At 43.3% G+C, this 16,964-nt stretch overlaps 1 protein-coding gene and 2 long non-coding RNA genes across 3 annotated transcripts in view; 2 read left to right on the top strand and 1 right to left on the bottom strand.

Annotated features, from left to right (window-relative positions):
• LOC309377918 (cytosolic phospholipase A2 epsilon-like) overlaps positions 1-6,570 on the top strand; it is a gene marked incomplete at its 5' end in the record, with an annotated part of 30,286 nt that extends 23,716 nt beyond the window's left edge. The window contains 5 exons of the mRNA XM_081925599.1: positions 1,832-1,939; positions 2,329-2,520; positions 3,813-3,982; positions 4,984-5,167; positions 5,640-6,570. Coding sequence (XP_081781725.1) covers positions 1,832-1,939; positions 2,329-2,520; positions 3,813-3,982; positions 4,984-5,167; positions 5,640-5,857 — 872 coding nt within the window. The 3' untranslated portion in view covers positions 5,858-6,570. The remainder of the gene's footprint in view (positions 1-1,831; positions 1,940-2,328; positions 2,521-3,812; positions 3,983-4,983; positions 5,168-5,639) is intronic.
• The window catches only part of LOC309358136, a 322,055-nt gene that overhangs the window by 252,679 nt on the left and 52,412 nt on the right, over positions 1-16,964 (bottom strand). The window lies entirely within an intron of this gene.
• On the top strand, positions 6,617-10,691 carry LOC309365380. Its single transcript, XR_014166078.1, has 3 exons — positions 6,617-6,742; positions 7,268-8,882; positions 10,149-10,691. It is a non-coding gene; the product is annotated as an uncharacterized lncRNA (long non-coding RNA).

Here is a 16,964-nt window from a genome sequence, read left to right as displayed (position 1 = left end):
AGAAGACATCTGAAGGCAGCCCTGTTTAGGGAAGTTTTTAATGTGTGACATTTTTAAGTATTTTTAGTCTTTGTTGGAAGCCGCCCAGAGTGGCTGAGGAAACCCAGCTAGATGGGCGGGGTACAAATAAATTATTATTATTATTATTATTATTATTATTATTATTATTATTATTAATCCTTAAGAGCACCTTAGAACACTCAGGATGCTACACAGAGATTATCTCAGTAATTCAACAACATTGTAGGGTGGGCCAATACTACTGTCCTCCTATGGGACTGGGAACTGAGGAACAGTGACTACCTAGTGAGTTCATAGGAGAACTGATATTAGAGCCAGGAGCTTTGTAATTCATAGCTCACAAGCAATGAGAGAGGGGCATTAGCTCACTATAGCACATGCATCTTTCTTGCTTCTGACTACTTCGCTAAGATTGCTGTGCTGCCTTTAACCCTATTGACCTCATTAGACCGAAGCAGAAACTAGTTAGTAAGTTCTCCGCCACTGAAAACAGCAGCCTTGAATCTGCTCCTCTTTTTTGCCTTGTAGCCCAACAAGATATGGTCAGGTGAATTTCTCTATCCCTACCTAACTTCATTGGCTGGCATTTCTGGAGGCAGGGAAATTCACAATGCAATGATATCACAGCAGAAAGAAGAGATGCAAGCCTCGTGCTTTTGATGGCTAGAGAATCTCCCATAGCTTCAGTCACTGAGTATTTGTGCATGACAGAGGCCTATACCAGGAGCTACTCTGGGCCACCACTCTGATGTCTGGCATTATTTGTTCAGTGTTAAAATAACTTTGCATATGTTATGTCAGGATCCCTTCCATTGTAACAAATGCTAAGGTAATGTAGATGAAGTAAGGGTTGAAACAATGCTTATAATCTGTGAAGGGATAATGATTTGTCCAAAGCTACCAGTGAATTGTGTGGGTGTGTGGCTCTGATTCATAATCACAGTAGCGCTCACAGAGTCCCCTGATTAGTGGAAAGAAAGGCAAACATGTTCTGAGTTTACACACCCACACAACTGAAAGAATACACCCTGTAGTTGCCTTAGCCAACCCATTAAAGCAGAATGGGCAAGCCGCCACAAATAATCTGCTGACACAAGGGTAGGTACAGCAGAGGCAAATGGCGGCAGGCCAATTGATACATTGTCAGCACAATGCCAGGCATCAGAAGACTTGGGTGTCTCAAGACATGGAGCATGTGCAGCCGGTGGTAGCCTATTTAAGGCCAATGAGGCTGCGGACAGGAAGGAGATGCCCAGAGTTGAGCAAGACTGCAGTACTGGAAGGGCGGAGGAGGAAGAACTGCCTCCCCTCCCTAGCCTGAGGTTACTACAGGGGTGGCTGTGTGATGCAAAGAGAAGACTGAGCACAGTGCATAGAAGATACAGCCCATATGGCAGAGTGTATGGAAGCCCTCCAGGACCCTTGGCAAATAGTTTGCAGCCCACAGCCAATCTCTTCTTCTGACCACATGGTAGTAGAGGATTCCTGCTGTGCCCCAGTTCTCTAGGGCACGCCTGCGGAGAGTGGGGGGTAGCCAGGTGCACACTTGCCTCAGCTCTTGGGGGGCTAAAGTTGGACAGAGGGCCCTGCCGGGGGCCTTCCAGACTGCCTGCTCTGGGGCATGAGCTACAATGGCACAAATGGAATTCCTAAAAGCAAGGACCGTTCTGCCTTCATCATAGTTTCTGTTTGAACATGGAGATTGCAAATGTGTGCTCTGATTAAACAGTGCAATTTACTGCAAAAAATAAATAGTATTTTTTTCAGTAGAATAATGCTAAATTGTTGTCGATTATCCCTCACTGTACAGGCATGTGGAGCAGTATCTTTTCCCTGAATCTGCTGTATTTCTGGAATGATTCTCAAAGCCCAGAGGACTTCTGGCACAAGTGGACACAAGACCAAATAGCTGACATTGGTTAGTTATTTCCCCAAGTGGCTTTTGACCTATTGATTGTGTTCTAACCTGATCTGTGAGCAATGAAGAAATATTTTGGAACTTTGCTGCCTGTATATTATTAGTGTTGGCTCCATGTAAGCACATTTGTCTTAATGTTTTCAGATTTGTCTAAATGTTTTCAGATTTAGTCATCCTTGTATTAGACAACTGAAGCTCTAAATTGTGTGTGTGTTTAATGTTAAACGATGATTTTGAATGAGGGCTCAAAATGATTTTCTGCTTTTGCTGATTGAGCAGACACTTCCACAAAATATTTCTCTTTTGGAAAGGATTGTGGTTTGGAAAGGATTGCAGTTTCAGAAATTTATAAATTTTATAAATTCATCGTTGCTGCTTTTCCTTGGTAGATACAGAGCCTCATCTACCCCCTCGACTACATGAGCAAAAGACACATCTGTACACGCCTGCTGGACCGCTATCCAGTGCATTTAGAGATGTGCTTACTGATCGCCTATCAGTTGCCCAGTACCACAATTTTCTCAGAGGTCTCCAACTGGACAATGGCTACCTTGAGAATGACAGTTTCCGTAGATGGAAAGGTATTATCATTTGGGATATATATATTCTAATGTAAAAAACATGCTGCCTGAGCTCAGTCTGAAATTAGAATAAGCACACTGCTTGCCAAGGCTCCTCACTCAACATTCCACCCGAATGTCCAGTCCATGGGTATGTCGTGTTATTGTTTGTGCACATGCTAGATCATGCTATGGGCTTGAATGCATTAGGTGGCAGTGGCTGTGTGCTAACTGAGCTTCAATGGGTCTTTGCCTAGTTATTGTGCCCCTCCCATGAGCCCCAGGCAGAGAGGTCAAGGGTCAAGGATGATGGGAGCTGTAGTCCAATGATATCTGGAGGGCACTACATTGGCTATCCCTGCTGTTAGTGGTTCCTCTTTGATTATTTGTTTAATTGCCACATACCTGATAGTGCTTCCTTTAAAGAAGAGCAGAGCTGTAATTATCATATAAATATTCTGAAAAATAAATGAGATCCCCCTCCACCGCCACCACCACAGCCAGTGTGGTGTAGTGGTTAAGAGTGGTAGTCTCATAATCTAGGGAACCGGGTTCGCGTCTCCGCTCCTCCACATGCAGCTGCTGGGTGACCTTGGGCCAGTCACACTTCTTTGAAGTCTCTCAGCCCCACTCACCTCACAGAGTGTTTGTTGTGGGGGAGGAAGGGAAAGGAGATTGTTAGCCGCTTTGAGACTCCTGAAGGGGAGTGAAAGGCGGGATATCAAATCCAAACTCCTCCTCCTCTTCTTCTTCTTCTTCTTCTTCTTCTTCTTCTTCTTCTTCTTCTTCTAGAAATGGATAGCCACTTTGCAGAATTTTCTCTGAATAGTCTCCATCTCCCTTCTACCCCAATTCTCTGGAATGATGCTAGGTCCAGGGCATTTTGTAGGATGCAAAATGGTGGCCAGGCTGCCATGCAATTGCTGCCACTGCTATCTACAGCAAGAGCAAAAAATCTTAGGAAAAAAGACAGAAGCTGTGCTATTGCAATTGCCAATGGTTAGCCCCCACACCCAAGAAATCATTGGAGAAGTTCTTTGCCCCAAAATAGGTGGCGAATTTTTAGGAGTCATTACTGGACAGCTCTAGTTTGGGGGCCTGTGTCTATTAAAGCAAACTGAAACTTTAGACAATATTTGTAAAGTACTCAACATCTGAAACTGAAGAAGAGAAGTTGTAGGAGAAAATTTCTAAGTACGGCTCTTCTTTAAAGTTGAGTAGGAACAAAGAAAACTCCAGGTTGGAGAAGACTGCCTCTGTGGCAATGAAAACTCGAGCTTACTCTGTTCCACTTAAAACTGATTCTGTTTTAGGTACTATACTCGATGCTTCTTCACCCAATCAGCTGACTCAAACAGAAGAGTACTTGTCACTAGTAGATACCGGATTCTTCATCAATACAAGCGTTGCACCTATGCTGAGAAAAGAGCGGAAGGCAGACATTATCATACATCTAAATTACAGTGCAGGATCACAGAAGTTGGTGAGAAATGCATCTTTCCCATTTCTGCCCATCTCTTTATGAGTATCATAAATGATGGCTATAGCTAAGTACAGTCATACTTGGATCCCGAATGCCTTGGCTCCCAAACAAATTGGCTCCTGAATGATTGAAACCTGGAAGTGAGTGTTCCAATTTTCAAATGATTTTCAGAAGCTGAATATCTGGCGCAGCTTCCATGGCTTCTGATTGGCTGTAGGAGCTTCCTGCAGCCAATCAGAAGCCACGCTTTGGTTTCCAAATGTTTTGGAAGTTGAACAGACTTCCAGAATGGATTCTGTTTGACTTCCAAGGTACCCTATATCACAGTCCCTATATCACAGTCCAAGGGCCCTGTATCCTTTCCCTCCAACTCCTATCTTCCTTTGGACATATCTAAGGCAAGTTTCAGTTGTGGGGGGAGGAGAGAGAAGAGGAAAGGTACTGGGAAGAGGAGGTCTAGAAAAGAAGGTAGGGAGGAAGCTGAGAGACGAGAGCAAGACTGATTCAGGAAACAAGCTGTAGGAGTAAGAAAAGACTAGGAGAAAACCCTTGAATAAGTTGGAGGCTGGGGTTACTGTAAATGTCTCTGACTGTGAATCATCCTGCCCTGACATCTGAATTGCTATGATGTCACAGAATGTTCAGGAGAAACTACTAACACAGAGCCTAAGGACACAAGGATCACATTGTTTCTTGTAGGACAGGCTGTACAGAGACAAGATGAAATAATTTCCCCTGATCCCTCACCTACATATGAGTCCTTTGTGTTACCTCTTAGTAGCTAGTATTTCCCCGGGGGAGTTTCAAAGAGAGTTCTGGTAGGTGTCGGCTCTTGGAAGGAAATCGTACAGAGAAATGAGGAGTACTGAATTTAAAATAAGCCTTTCCACATTTAGCATATTATTGTATTACTAACCACCCAGAGTGGCTGGAGTGACCCAGTCAGATGGGTGGAGTATAAGTAATAATAGTTATTACATCTACTTCTTTTTTCCACCTAGCCCCTGGAAAAGTCATGCAAGTATTGTGCAGAACAAGGAATCCCATTTCCCAAAGCTGTGATACATGAAGATGACAAACACTTGAAGGAATGCTATTTGTTTGACAATGCAGAGAATCCAGAAGCACCAATATTAGTATTTTTCCCACAAGTGAATGATAGCTTTCGTTACTACAAAGCACCCGGTATGCCATTATTATTATTATTATTATTAGTACATTAGACTTATAAAGTTCTGTGTTTAGTGGTTTATTATCTACATGTTTACAGATGAGGAGAAAGAGGGTAACAGAGGAAAGGGAGACACACAGAAAACCCATCCCCCCCCCCCATTTTGGAAGCAAATAAATTCCTCTAAAAACCACTAGAGTCAAGCGTCTGTCCTCAGAAATCACAAAATCTGCAAATTTGGACTCAGTTATATATCTTATGAGGACCCACAACTGTGCATCTTCTTTAGCACAGCTAAGGAAGTCTAGCTTCAAAGAAAGTACTGCCAGTGCCAGCCTTACCATGGCAAGCCTAGCTGACATTGGCTGAGCTTAAACTGGCTTTTTGAAGTCGAATGGACCTACCTCCTAAAAGCTAATCCTTCCCACAGCGGCGTAGCGTGGGTTGCCATTCTTACAGCACTACCTTTCTGCAATTTTTTCATAGGTGTTAAACGTTCTCCATCAGAAATGAAAGAAGGCAAAGTCGATGTCTCTAGTAACTGCACCCCTTACTCTACTTACTCCCTGACATTCACTGACGAAGAGTATGATCAGCTAGTGAAACTGAGTGAATACAATATTCTGAATAACCAACGTATGATCCTGGAAGCTTTGCATATGGCAGTGGAACAGAGAAAAAAACTGAAGAAATGTACAAAATGAGATGCTGAAATATGGACCCAAGCTCTCTGAGCACTCATAAATCTCACTGAACTTTGGTTTGGACCAAGGGGCCCTACGGGATAAGCCAAGCAATTCAGGATGTTATCTTTTCCCAAGACTGCTTGTGCTCTTTTGAGTGACTGAAATTCTAAATCAGCATGTCACTTATTTGAAAACTCAGCATCAGCTGTGCTGATTCTCCCAAGTTGGTTGCTGTGAATCTATCTGTACTTAGCAGGATTAAGGATTATTGTGTTCGTATCCTGTCCATGGACTTCCCATGGACATCTGGTTAGCCAAGATGAGAACAGGGTGGCAGACTTGGATGGACTTTGGCTCTGATCCAGCAGGGCTACTATTATGTTCTTATCTCAGGAACAAACCAATTGTCATGCAAAACTTATAATATAGCTCCAGATCCCTTATGTAACAGGTATCATCTCTTACATTTCATTTCATTTTGCATTTACTATTGGACAGGGGAGGTGCTGACATTTGAAAGCAACCTTCAGTGATCTCCCAGCACATCCTTGTGTGTGTTTACTCCAGCGTAGGAGCTTATCCACACTTCCACTTGTGCCATACCAAGAAAGCAGACTGGGACTGTCTGTGTGCATGCTGTGACTCTCAGCTTCTAATCCTGTCCTGGAGGGCCCTCCTTCTCCTGAGGTCCCTTGATGACTCAAGTCTCCTGTTTCTAGCAGCTCCCAGCTCATCCCACCACCAGGCTCGAGACTCTAAGGTATCATCTTTAGAGCCCTCCTCCTCATCCACCCTGTCCTTGACAACTGCTATAGATGTGGCGTTTATTTAACCTGCCTATTCTGAGATGGTCCAATAACAAAAGGAATTGGGTGCCAATGTGAGGCTGCAGCTGCTTTGTAGGCATAGGCGCCAACTCCATGGGGCCTGAGGGGGCCCGAGCCCCCTCAAAAATTCGTTCGGGGGGGCTCCGCCCCCCCCCCAATAATTTAAGAAAATTATTAGTTATATTATGCTTTGTAAAATCACAAAATTATGTTGGTATTTTTTATTTTCCTTGTTTGACGATAGTTACCTTTTAAAATACATTCAGTAATGAGTTAAAACAAAGCCACTCCCGATCTAGAGAGGGGGTGGGGTTGCGGGCTCTCGACCCATTAACAATCTCGCGGGGCTGGCGTCAGCCCCACGAGAAGCGGGGATTCCCCCTAGCTCATTAATATTCACCGCCCACGGCGGCAGCCAATCGGCTGCCGCAAAGGGCGGGCCCTCACAGGTTCACTTAAGGTCGGGGCAGCCCGGGGCTCGCCCCTTTCGTTCCCCCAGCAGCAGCGGTTTGGAGGTCTTGGGCCCCCCCAATATTTTTTATAAGTCGGTATGGGCCCCCGCCCCCCAATATTTTTTATAAGTCGGCGCCCCTGTTTGTAGGAGGCTTTTAAGTGGCAGGTTCAGACTGTGCCACATGAAAAGCAGTGTTTTGCATGGGAATGCACAGTGCTTGGCACCATTAGAGTTGCCACCTATCCTGTATAATACAGGATGTTTCCTGTATTTCAATGTAAAATGCTGTGTCCTGCATTGATACAGTTTTGTCCTGTATTTCAGGTCTTCTCTCTCTCTCTCTCTCTCTCTCTCTCTCTCTCTCTCTCTCTGTGTGTGTGTGTGTGTGTGTGTCTCCCTCTCTGTTTCTGTCTCTGTCTCTCTCTGCCAAGTTAGGGATCCTCTCCAAATGCATGTGTTTGAATGGGTGTGGGAAAGGACATGCATTTAACCTCTGGGTAGCCAAGCACAGACAGATTTACAAATTTGTGTGTGTGTGTGCGCGGGCATGTGCGTGCATACATGTGTGCGTTTGTGTTAAATTCCAGAGGGGTCATCCACTTTGGCTGCAATAGATTGTAATGGATTGCTTTTGAGTCTCTTCAGCACCAGGTTGGGGGGGGGGGGAATTGCCGCCAACTGTCCTGCCCTGCCCTATCCTGTATTTTGCCAGAACAAAGGTGGCAATCTTACAAAACTAATTTGTTTGTAACGTTGGAACATCCTGTGAATTCTGGTAATGATTTAGAAACACATAATTGAAAAATGGAAGGCTTGACACTGTACACACGATTCTGTATCTATAAGTAGCAAATGGCATTTCCAAAGTCAACGCGACTAGTTTATTTTAATACTTAATTTATTGATAGCAGCCTGAACTCAGCAGTGTGGCTTGTGCTTCTGCTGCTGCTCTGTTTGGCTTTTGTGGTTAATTCATCAATATTAAAGAAAACACGCTTGTTGGCTCAAGTTATTATTTGTAAGATTAGAAAAATAAAACCTGTTGGTTCAGTTTGATAATAATGATGAACGTAATGGAGCGCATCTAGTTTCTGACTTGAGAAATGCTCTTCCTGCTTTTGGGCTTCTCATGAACATCTGGGAAAACAGGTTGCTAAGCTAAATGGGCCACTGGCCTGAATTAAGAGGGCTTTTCTTATGTTCTTATGAGCAGTACATTTCTAGCAGCTTTCTTCAAGTATTCAATTGCAATAACAGAGCAACCTGAAAGCTGACTCAGTACTCTGAGTATCACATAACTACTGCCAAATAAAATGGAAGTCAATAAAATCTCTTGGATGCAGCTATGTTTCCCATTAAGAATGCTTAATTATTCTCAGGACAACATGTCCTGTTGTGCAACAGAATCATGCTTCTGTCTCATGTTCATCCATCAGTATCACCTCAGTCTTTCTACCCAGCACAAATGTCTACTCATTCACTCAACTTTTCCTAATTAAATTTGGCAGATGTCCATCACCCACTATCTGCTAATTAAATCTGGGGGTTGCATTTCTTTGATTTTGAAAAGACTATTAGCACTGAACCTAGCAATGCATATGATTGCTTCTACAAAGGTTATGTTGGAGTAGGGTTGCCATGTGTCCGAGAAATCCCAGACATGTCCTCATGTCCTCTTTTGAGGGGCCAACATGTCCATCAGGGTTTTTGTTTACATTTTAAAGGCAATGTCCTGGTTTGGGGTCTTTTTATTTTGGAAGGGGTTGCCTCAGGTGTAAGCAGATTGGGCTTGGGCTGCTCTACATGCCGTGGCCGGACCGAGCCGGGAAAGAGGCACACAGGCGTGACAACAGCCCCACACGCCTCTATTCCCTTCTTGGATGGGCAGTGGCTCAGGCTCTATTTTGCTCTTCAAGATATGGCAACCCTTCATTGGTGAGAAAAAACGTTTTTAGCCTGAGGGCCTGAGATTTCTTCTTGCATTGGACTTCCTATACCCCAGCCTGTATAATAAGAGACCAATAAGACTGGTTTGGGGTCAAAACAAGCCACAACTTCATTGAATACAGATGAAAGAGGTTTGGCTTGGGCATGGGGCAATCGAAATACTTCCAGCCCGCCTGCCGAAAGTGATGTGTGGTCAATCCAGGCGGTGGTTCCTAAGACTTACATCCAATAGGGTGACCCCCGCAGGGACTGCCATCTGGGGGAGGAACAAACAGGTGGAGCCCCAGGTGCTGGTTGCTTAAACGGGCAAGGGGCAGATCCGAGGGAGGCCCACAATCAGCTCCATTGGCTCCGCCCCCGGCACAGCCCAAGTCCCAGCCTGCATCCCCATTTGCCAAAGCAGGGTTCCGGCTAGAATCCGGTTCCTGATAGGCAGAGAGGGCTCATGCCCCCTCCCCTATCAGGAAGGGCACAGCCTCCTCCATCCCGCAAAGCCACAGCCCGCAAAGGGTGAGTGGGCTTGTGCAAACTTCTGAGGGTTGCATCCTGCAAGTGGTTGGTGGGCAACAATGTTTGGTGGGTGGAGCTTCCTATGAGACTACAATAAGCGACATTGCAGCCACCAGAAAGCCATCTGCACACACTCTCCATCCTCCATCCAAGCAAGAGGCATCATCAAAGTTTCAAGGACCTGTTTCAGCCTCAAGGAGGCTGCAGATGTGGACCAGAGAGGTATAGCCCAGAGAAAGGACTATTGTGATGTTCCCTTTGGAAATAACTGGTGTGTCCCATTTAATTGTCTTTGTAGCCAATTAATCTATATTTCAGGAAGGGAATGCTATTGTTGCATGCCACCCCAAACTCCTATCAGTGTGAGATTCCAGAGATTCCAGGCACTCACTCAGGGTTCGCATATCCTTTTGGAAGTGAAGCACAGTGGAGACTGTGGTGTCTTTATGATATATGGTTTATTTACACATATATACAACCTGAGCCTAGGATGGAGGGGTACACAGGATTTACACCCCAATAGGGTCTTGTTTCTCCCATATCCACAGCCTTGGATATCAGCAGAAATCAGCCATGGCTCTTACCATCTCTCCAGCTTGCCACCTTTACCACACTACCACACTTGGTGGAATCTAGACACATAAAAAATATTGTGAAAATGCTTTATAAAAAAAATGTTTTGAAAAATGTATTGAATTTGCCATAGCTCACCATCGCCATCTGGTGTCAAATTTGTATAATGCACTTTGCAATACAAAACAATTTATTTGTAGCTGTATAGCTGAGTCCCTTTTTCCTCCAGGTCACATCCCAGCCAACTCTAAACCCCTGCTTTAACTCTAAGCTGGAGGAGTGGCCCCATCCAAAGCAGCCTCCCTTTAGCTTTCTTCACAGGCCATCATCTTCCCTTCTGTTTTCTTAATGGCTCATCATCCAAGGTGATTACCTCATAAGGAAGCTGGCCTGACTTATTTGGCTTTCAGAATTTGATTAAGTGTCTGGCACCCACAAACTCATAATAACATCAATGGTTATTTTACTTTAGACTGTTGTCCAGTAATTCTGGCAGCTGCTGTAGCCATCATATGATTCTAGCCACAGCTTGAATGTGTTGGAAAAACTCGTCAACAGGCTCATCACAGCTATCTGCCAATCACCCATTCCCACCACCCTTCTAAGTAATACCCCTCCCCACCTTCACACTATATAGAAGGGTCTGGAAACTTCTGTTTCAGTGTATCTGAAGAAGTGTGCATGCACACGAAAGCTCATACCAAGAACTAACTTAGTTGGTCTTTAAGGTGCTACTGGAAGGAATTTTTTTTGTTTTGGAAAAACTTAAGATTGCTGTTCCTTGAAGTCGGTGATAACATTCCATGCACAAAATTGCATGTTGTTGTGTTTATGTGGGGTTACACAGCCCACAGTGGGTGGAGTGGGTTACAAATAATGCAATAATGTCAAAGGGAACTACAGCAACTGACATACAGAATCCATTATCATATGGATCTCTTAGATTCACTTTGCTGCAGTAATAGATGTACACATCATGTTGATGCAATGATAGGGAAGGTGTCAGAGAGACATAACTTGTTAAGAAGCCTATTTGTGGCACAGCAGAGGTTTTGGTCCTGATAAAATACAAGAGCTGCCCATCACAGCTGAGAAATTTGAGGTCAAGAAAAAAGCCCAAACTCAAATGAACATTCAGATTTGTATTGAGAAAACTAATAGAATTTGCTAAAAGGTAGCATGACTCTCTTAGATCTCTGGTGAGAACACGAATGCAGCTCGCAAACTCATGCAGACCAGTGTGACTGGTGAGTATTTGGTGACCTTTATATTTTGCATTTCTTTAATTGATTGACTGTATTTACTGTGCTTTTGTTGTCTTTTCCTTGTGTATTCATATGCTGTTTGCCTCTGGGCTGAAAAAAGTATATAAATATACCATAACATAACACCATCACGTCTAACTGCTGTGTCTATCTGGTCCTTTGATTTTGTCACTGGTGTGTTCTATTTGTTTTTTGAGCAAGGCATATGGGCAAACCAAGTGACAATGCAAATGCCAGTTTATTGCCTATAATACTCCTTCTACATCAATCCCTCCTCTTTCCCCTTTGATGCACCTTTTTCTTTCTGTTGAGAATGCTGGGGATATTAGTCACGACAATTTATTCTGCAGCTGAAACTTCACAGGGGCAAATTTGCCTGCACAAGCATAGGAATAAACCAGCAGCTATCTGCAGAAGAATATGTGACCTTTTCACTCCCCATGTTAGGAAAGTGGTATGTGTAAAATGCTTCAGAGACTCAGAGAACATAGGGAAATGTTCAAGGCAGAGCATGCCTTTACTCAAACAACTTTACCATTGACAAGTATTCATTGTGTTATGACATCCTGAGATGCCTTGGGTAGGGAATGCCCCCCCAAAGGTGCCACTTCCATGTTTTGCAAAAACAAATAAATGGAGAATCTTCCATTGTTTTCTACCAGGTCTAGCTTGGTTAGAGAGGAGAGGAGTGTGGCTTACATTATAACTGCTTTGAATTATGGTGTACTGGATATCCTCTGTCCTGGGGGTGAAGATGGGGGAGAGAAAGAGAGGATAAAAGCTAGTTTAAAAGCTAGTTAGATTAATGCACCTCTCATATTGTCCCAGAACAAGTTTGCGCTGCCCATAGGTTGCTTTTGTGCAGGACACTTCCCCACAAAGGAAAATTTTCTGCCGCAGAGCAGAGCAGTGTAGATTTGAGCCGTTGGCTGAGCAAAGCTGGGCATGTGGGTGGTTGAAGGGAAGGGACTGACCCAACAGTTGCTTCCTGTCAGCCTGGGACCTAAAGTGGACTGTGATGTGGCGCTTGTCCTCCAAGTCCCATTCCAGAATCCTTTAAGAAAGGTGTAGAAGGACATCAGGCCCAGCTTTACGGTGATTCCTTTTTAGAAATGGGCAAATCCATCCATTTCAGTTTCTCATTTTTCCAACCTTAAGTTCACTTTGCCACATATCTGCATCAGTTTGTGGAATTTTTTTTTTTTAAAAAAAAGGTGCAGGAAAATTCATATGAATTTTGGGACATGTTTCCCTCAATAGAGTAAGCGTGCTACTTAAGCACATTTAACTTGCATTTAACATTCAGAACAAAATTGGGGGGGGATTGGAAAGGGGGCAGAAAGGCATGATGGCACCCAGGTGTTCAGGACTACAACTCCAATCAGCTCACAGCTGATGGTCAGAGATTATGGGAGTTGTATGGAAAGCAGCTGGTGGGCATGGCATTGGCTAGTCTTGGTCTAAGTAGTTGCCTGTGGGGAAGACTCAGAGAATCTTCTTCTTCTTCTTTTTTGGCAATCACTCATAGCCGAGTAATTGATAATCAGGCATCCAAACAACATGGCCAGTCCAACGAAGCTGATGTTGAAGAATCATTGCTTCAACACTGATGATCTTTGACACCGACATCATTGCTTCAACACCGGATAGGCTTTGAGAAGATGACAGGATGGTTCTTGGACCCATCGGAGCCTCGCATGTCCCTCCCTAAGCCGGGCAGATGCTTCCTGGGATTTTTGAAGGAGACACCAGGGGAACATTTAGGGGACTAGCCTAGTCCCCTTAGTCCAATGACCACACACCACTGGCTTCCATGATGCTTTAAATTTATTTATTTTTGTCGAAAGAGTGTGTTGGTGTGGCGATCACACAGGGCCCCCGGATGTCTATTGATCCCTGTGCCACCACTGTGCTCGCTTCCCCTCTGCCACCAATCAGTTACTCTCTGGTAAAACACTGAGTCCAGTCAGTTGTTAAAAGTGAACCCAAAAAAACTAGTTTATTTTACAAACATTAACAAGTTTATGGTTTCTCAGATAATATTCCTGTCAGTATCTTAACTTTAGTTTCTTTACGGGCCTATACAGTACCTTGCTAATACCTACTGTTTGACTGACTCCTCTTAACAAATTCTATCACTCTCTCACACCAGACTAGCCCAACCCATAGACTTATCATCTCTGTCTCTTCTAACTCCAGACTGTCTTCTCAACAACTCTAACTAAAAAAAACCTCTGTGCTTAAACCTTATACACAGTTAACTCAGCCCCCTGGGTTCCCATTGATTAGTCATTTTACAATTAGTTAACCCTTTCCCCATGAACCCAGTATGATGTCACACACATAGGAGGGCAAACGCCACAGTTGATAATAACAAGATGGTTGGAGAATATGCATCCTCTGAGGAGACAGCCCTCCCACCCACTAGGAAATGTTTCATTGGTCCCAAGTTATTTCAGCAAGTAATTTCCCTTTTGCCTGAAATATATGACTGGCTCTGGCTTGTTGTCTGAAAGATGAAGAGTCACTGCCATTTCTCTGACTTGTGCATGCCTATAAATGTGTCATCTCTCTGAGTTATTGTCACGACCCCACCCCCGACTAATCAGCATGGAGTAAAGTGTTTTACATGTTGGCAGAGGTGTTCAGGCAATGATGAATATCGGTCAAATGTCAGCCCATCCTTAGGGTTATTTAGTTGTTCATCTGCAATATTGCGATTGCTATATATGTTGTGTAAACTGCTCCTGAATAAACATTTCATAACTTTGCAGGCAGTTTTGTATGGAACACCCTAATCCTGCACATGTTTTCTCAGAAAGGCAAAATGAATGGGAGGCACATTCCATGTTAGGGAACAATAGGAAATGAATCAAAACTAAAACCGGCAGCATTGCAATTTTCTAATACAGTTCTATGACGTAAACACACTTGGAATACTGCATAGAGTTCTGAATGTCTGGCCTCAAAGGAGTTGAGAGTCACAACATTTGGGACTTCTTAGCTTAGAAAAATGCAAGTAACGGGGGCATGAAAGAGTGCATAAAATTATGCTTTGTGTTGGAGAAAGCGTTCTGTACTGCCTTTTCCCTCATTTTTCTCCTGCCTGCATGCCTCTCATCATCTTGCTACTGTTCCTTCTCCTCCAAACTGCAGCCTGTTGTTTTTTTAAAATCAGAATTGAAAAGTGAAGAAGTTATATCAAGGAGGCAAATAACTGCAAAGATCATGGGATCTTTAGCAGCAGAGAAAGTACAAGGGATAGAATTGTCAATGGTGCTAATGTCAGTGTGATTAGAACTGACAAGCATTGCAACAGAGGTATCGAGGTTGGAAAAAGATATATTACAGAACAAGAAGAAAATCCTATCAAAAATGTACAGACTACTACTGGATTGGGAGACTAAGGAGGAAGTGAAGGATGTAATGATTAAAAGGGCAAAGGATTTTGGATACTCCATTCAGATGGACGATTGGGAAAATTTATGGAAAAGAGATTTAAAATTTACGGCTTGGTACACATTAAATAATTTTTTTAATGAAAATTCTCTATAGATGGTACATGACCCCCAGCAACTTGCCAAAATATATAAAACAAACTCAAACATATGCAGGAGGTATAAGCTAATGGAGGGAACAATGTACCACATGTGACGGGGTTGTTAAAATAATAATAATGGGATACCGTTTATGACATGGGAGGCGCTGTGGGTTAAACCACAGAGCCTAGGACTTGCCGATCAGAAGGTTGGCGGTTTGAATCCCCGCGACGGGGTGAGCTCCCGTTGCTCGGTCCCTGCTCCTGCCAACCTAGCAGTTCAAAAGCACATCAAAGTGCAAGTAGATAAATAGGTACCACTCCGGCAGGAAGGTAAACGGCATTTCCGTGCGCTGCTCTGGTTTCGCCAGAAGCGCCTTAGTCATGCTGGCTATATGACCCGGAAGCTGTATGCCGGCTCCCTCGGCCAATAAAGCAAGATAAGCGCCGTGACCCCAGAGTTGGTCACGACTGGACCTAATCATCAGGGGTCCTTTTAGCTTTACCTTTACTGTTTATGATGAGTTAGAAAAAATGTTTAAACAAACATTTGTGAAAAAGCAGGAAGCCTTTCTTCTAGCTAGGCGTACCAAATGATAATAGGAGGGTTTTCTTATATGCAACAACAGCAGCAAGAATGCCAATTGCTAAAAACTGGAAAGGAGAGAAAACCTCTACAAAGGAAGAATGGCAAATTAAATTATGTGAATACCTAGAACTAGCAAAAATGACAGAGGCAATCAGGAACAATCAAACCAAAAATTCAAAAATGAATGGGATTGTTACAGTGTATTTGGAAAAAACATTGTTCCCAAGAGAAATCCTTAATATGCCTTGACTAATTTACACAAAGTAGATAACAGATAGATAATGCATATTATGAAAAGCCAATGTATTGAAAGAAAAAAAGGACTCAGTAAAAAAAGATAAGGAAGAAGCATGGAGCAGCAATGAAGTGGAGGGAAGTCGATACTAAAGACTAAGACTTAATGTAGCAGTATTATCTGATGTTGAATTATTTTGGATTCATGGTGTGTAGCTTATTATGTCTTCAATAACGTATGGATTAACTGTATAAATAATGAAACTCAATAAAGAATATATGAAAAGAAAGAACAGACAATCATTTAGCTGGAAGAGCCAGAAGGTAAATTGGAATCTACCAGAGTAGATCTCTGGGTTGTTTTCAATAGATTGGCAAGGGCCCCTGGCTCTTATTTATTTAGCAACAGCAGCAACAATAAAGAATATAATGCTGAAATTAAGAAAGCTGGGGGGGGGGACCAGGGGTGGATTCTCATGCAGACGGACTGTGAGATCCATTCAGTTTTGGTACTCAAAACCAACCCTTGGGCTCAGGATTGTTTTGTTTTTTTTAATGTATTACTTTTGCACTAGACTTCAATCTAGAGTAAAAAAACAAAGTTGATCCTGCAAGCTTAAGGTGTGCCTACCCTTGCCTTAAGACACCTCATGTCTCTACAAATGGCTGAAGGAAGTGGAATAAATGTTGTTCCACTAGAGGACAGGAGATCCCACGGGCAAGAGGCACTTAATAACACCAGAATCCCCACAGTATACAGAAAGTTGCACTAGTGTATTCTAATGCAGGGATGAGGAACCTGTGGAACTCCAGATGTTGTTGGACTCCGACTCCCAGCAGGGCTAGTGGTCAAGGATGATGGGAGTTGTGGGGCAAGGGAGGCCCTATGTCCTTACTTTATCTAGGTAACACATAAAATCTCTCTCCCTCTTTCGCCCGATGATGCCTTTGATAAGTAACTTACAGAAGGGAGGAGATGTTACAGGCTGTGCCTAAGATGCTGGGTTAGGAGAATTATTTCTGGGTGGAGAGAGGAACAAATTAAACTCTCTCTTTTTTTAATATAGTCACCAGGTGTTCTAGAGCTGTCTCTCTCGCTGAAGCTTTTAATTATGCTTTATTGGAGAAGTGCATTTCAGATCTCAAAGATCTGAATGTTGTGGTTCAGCCATTTGGAGCACAATATAT

The sequence above is a fragment of the Podarcis melisellensis genome (assembly GCF_964234715.1).
Source record: "Podarcis melisellensis genome assembly, chromosome: 1".
Taxonomy (NCBI): domain Eukaryota; kingdom Metazoa; phylum Chordata; class Lepidosauria; order Squamata; family Lacertidae; genus Podarcis; species Podarcis melisellensis.
Note: the sequence above shows the minus strand (reverse complement) of the source record. Positions and strands in the feature narration are given on the sequence as shown.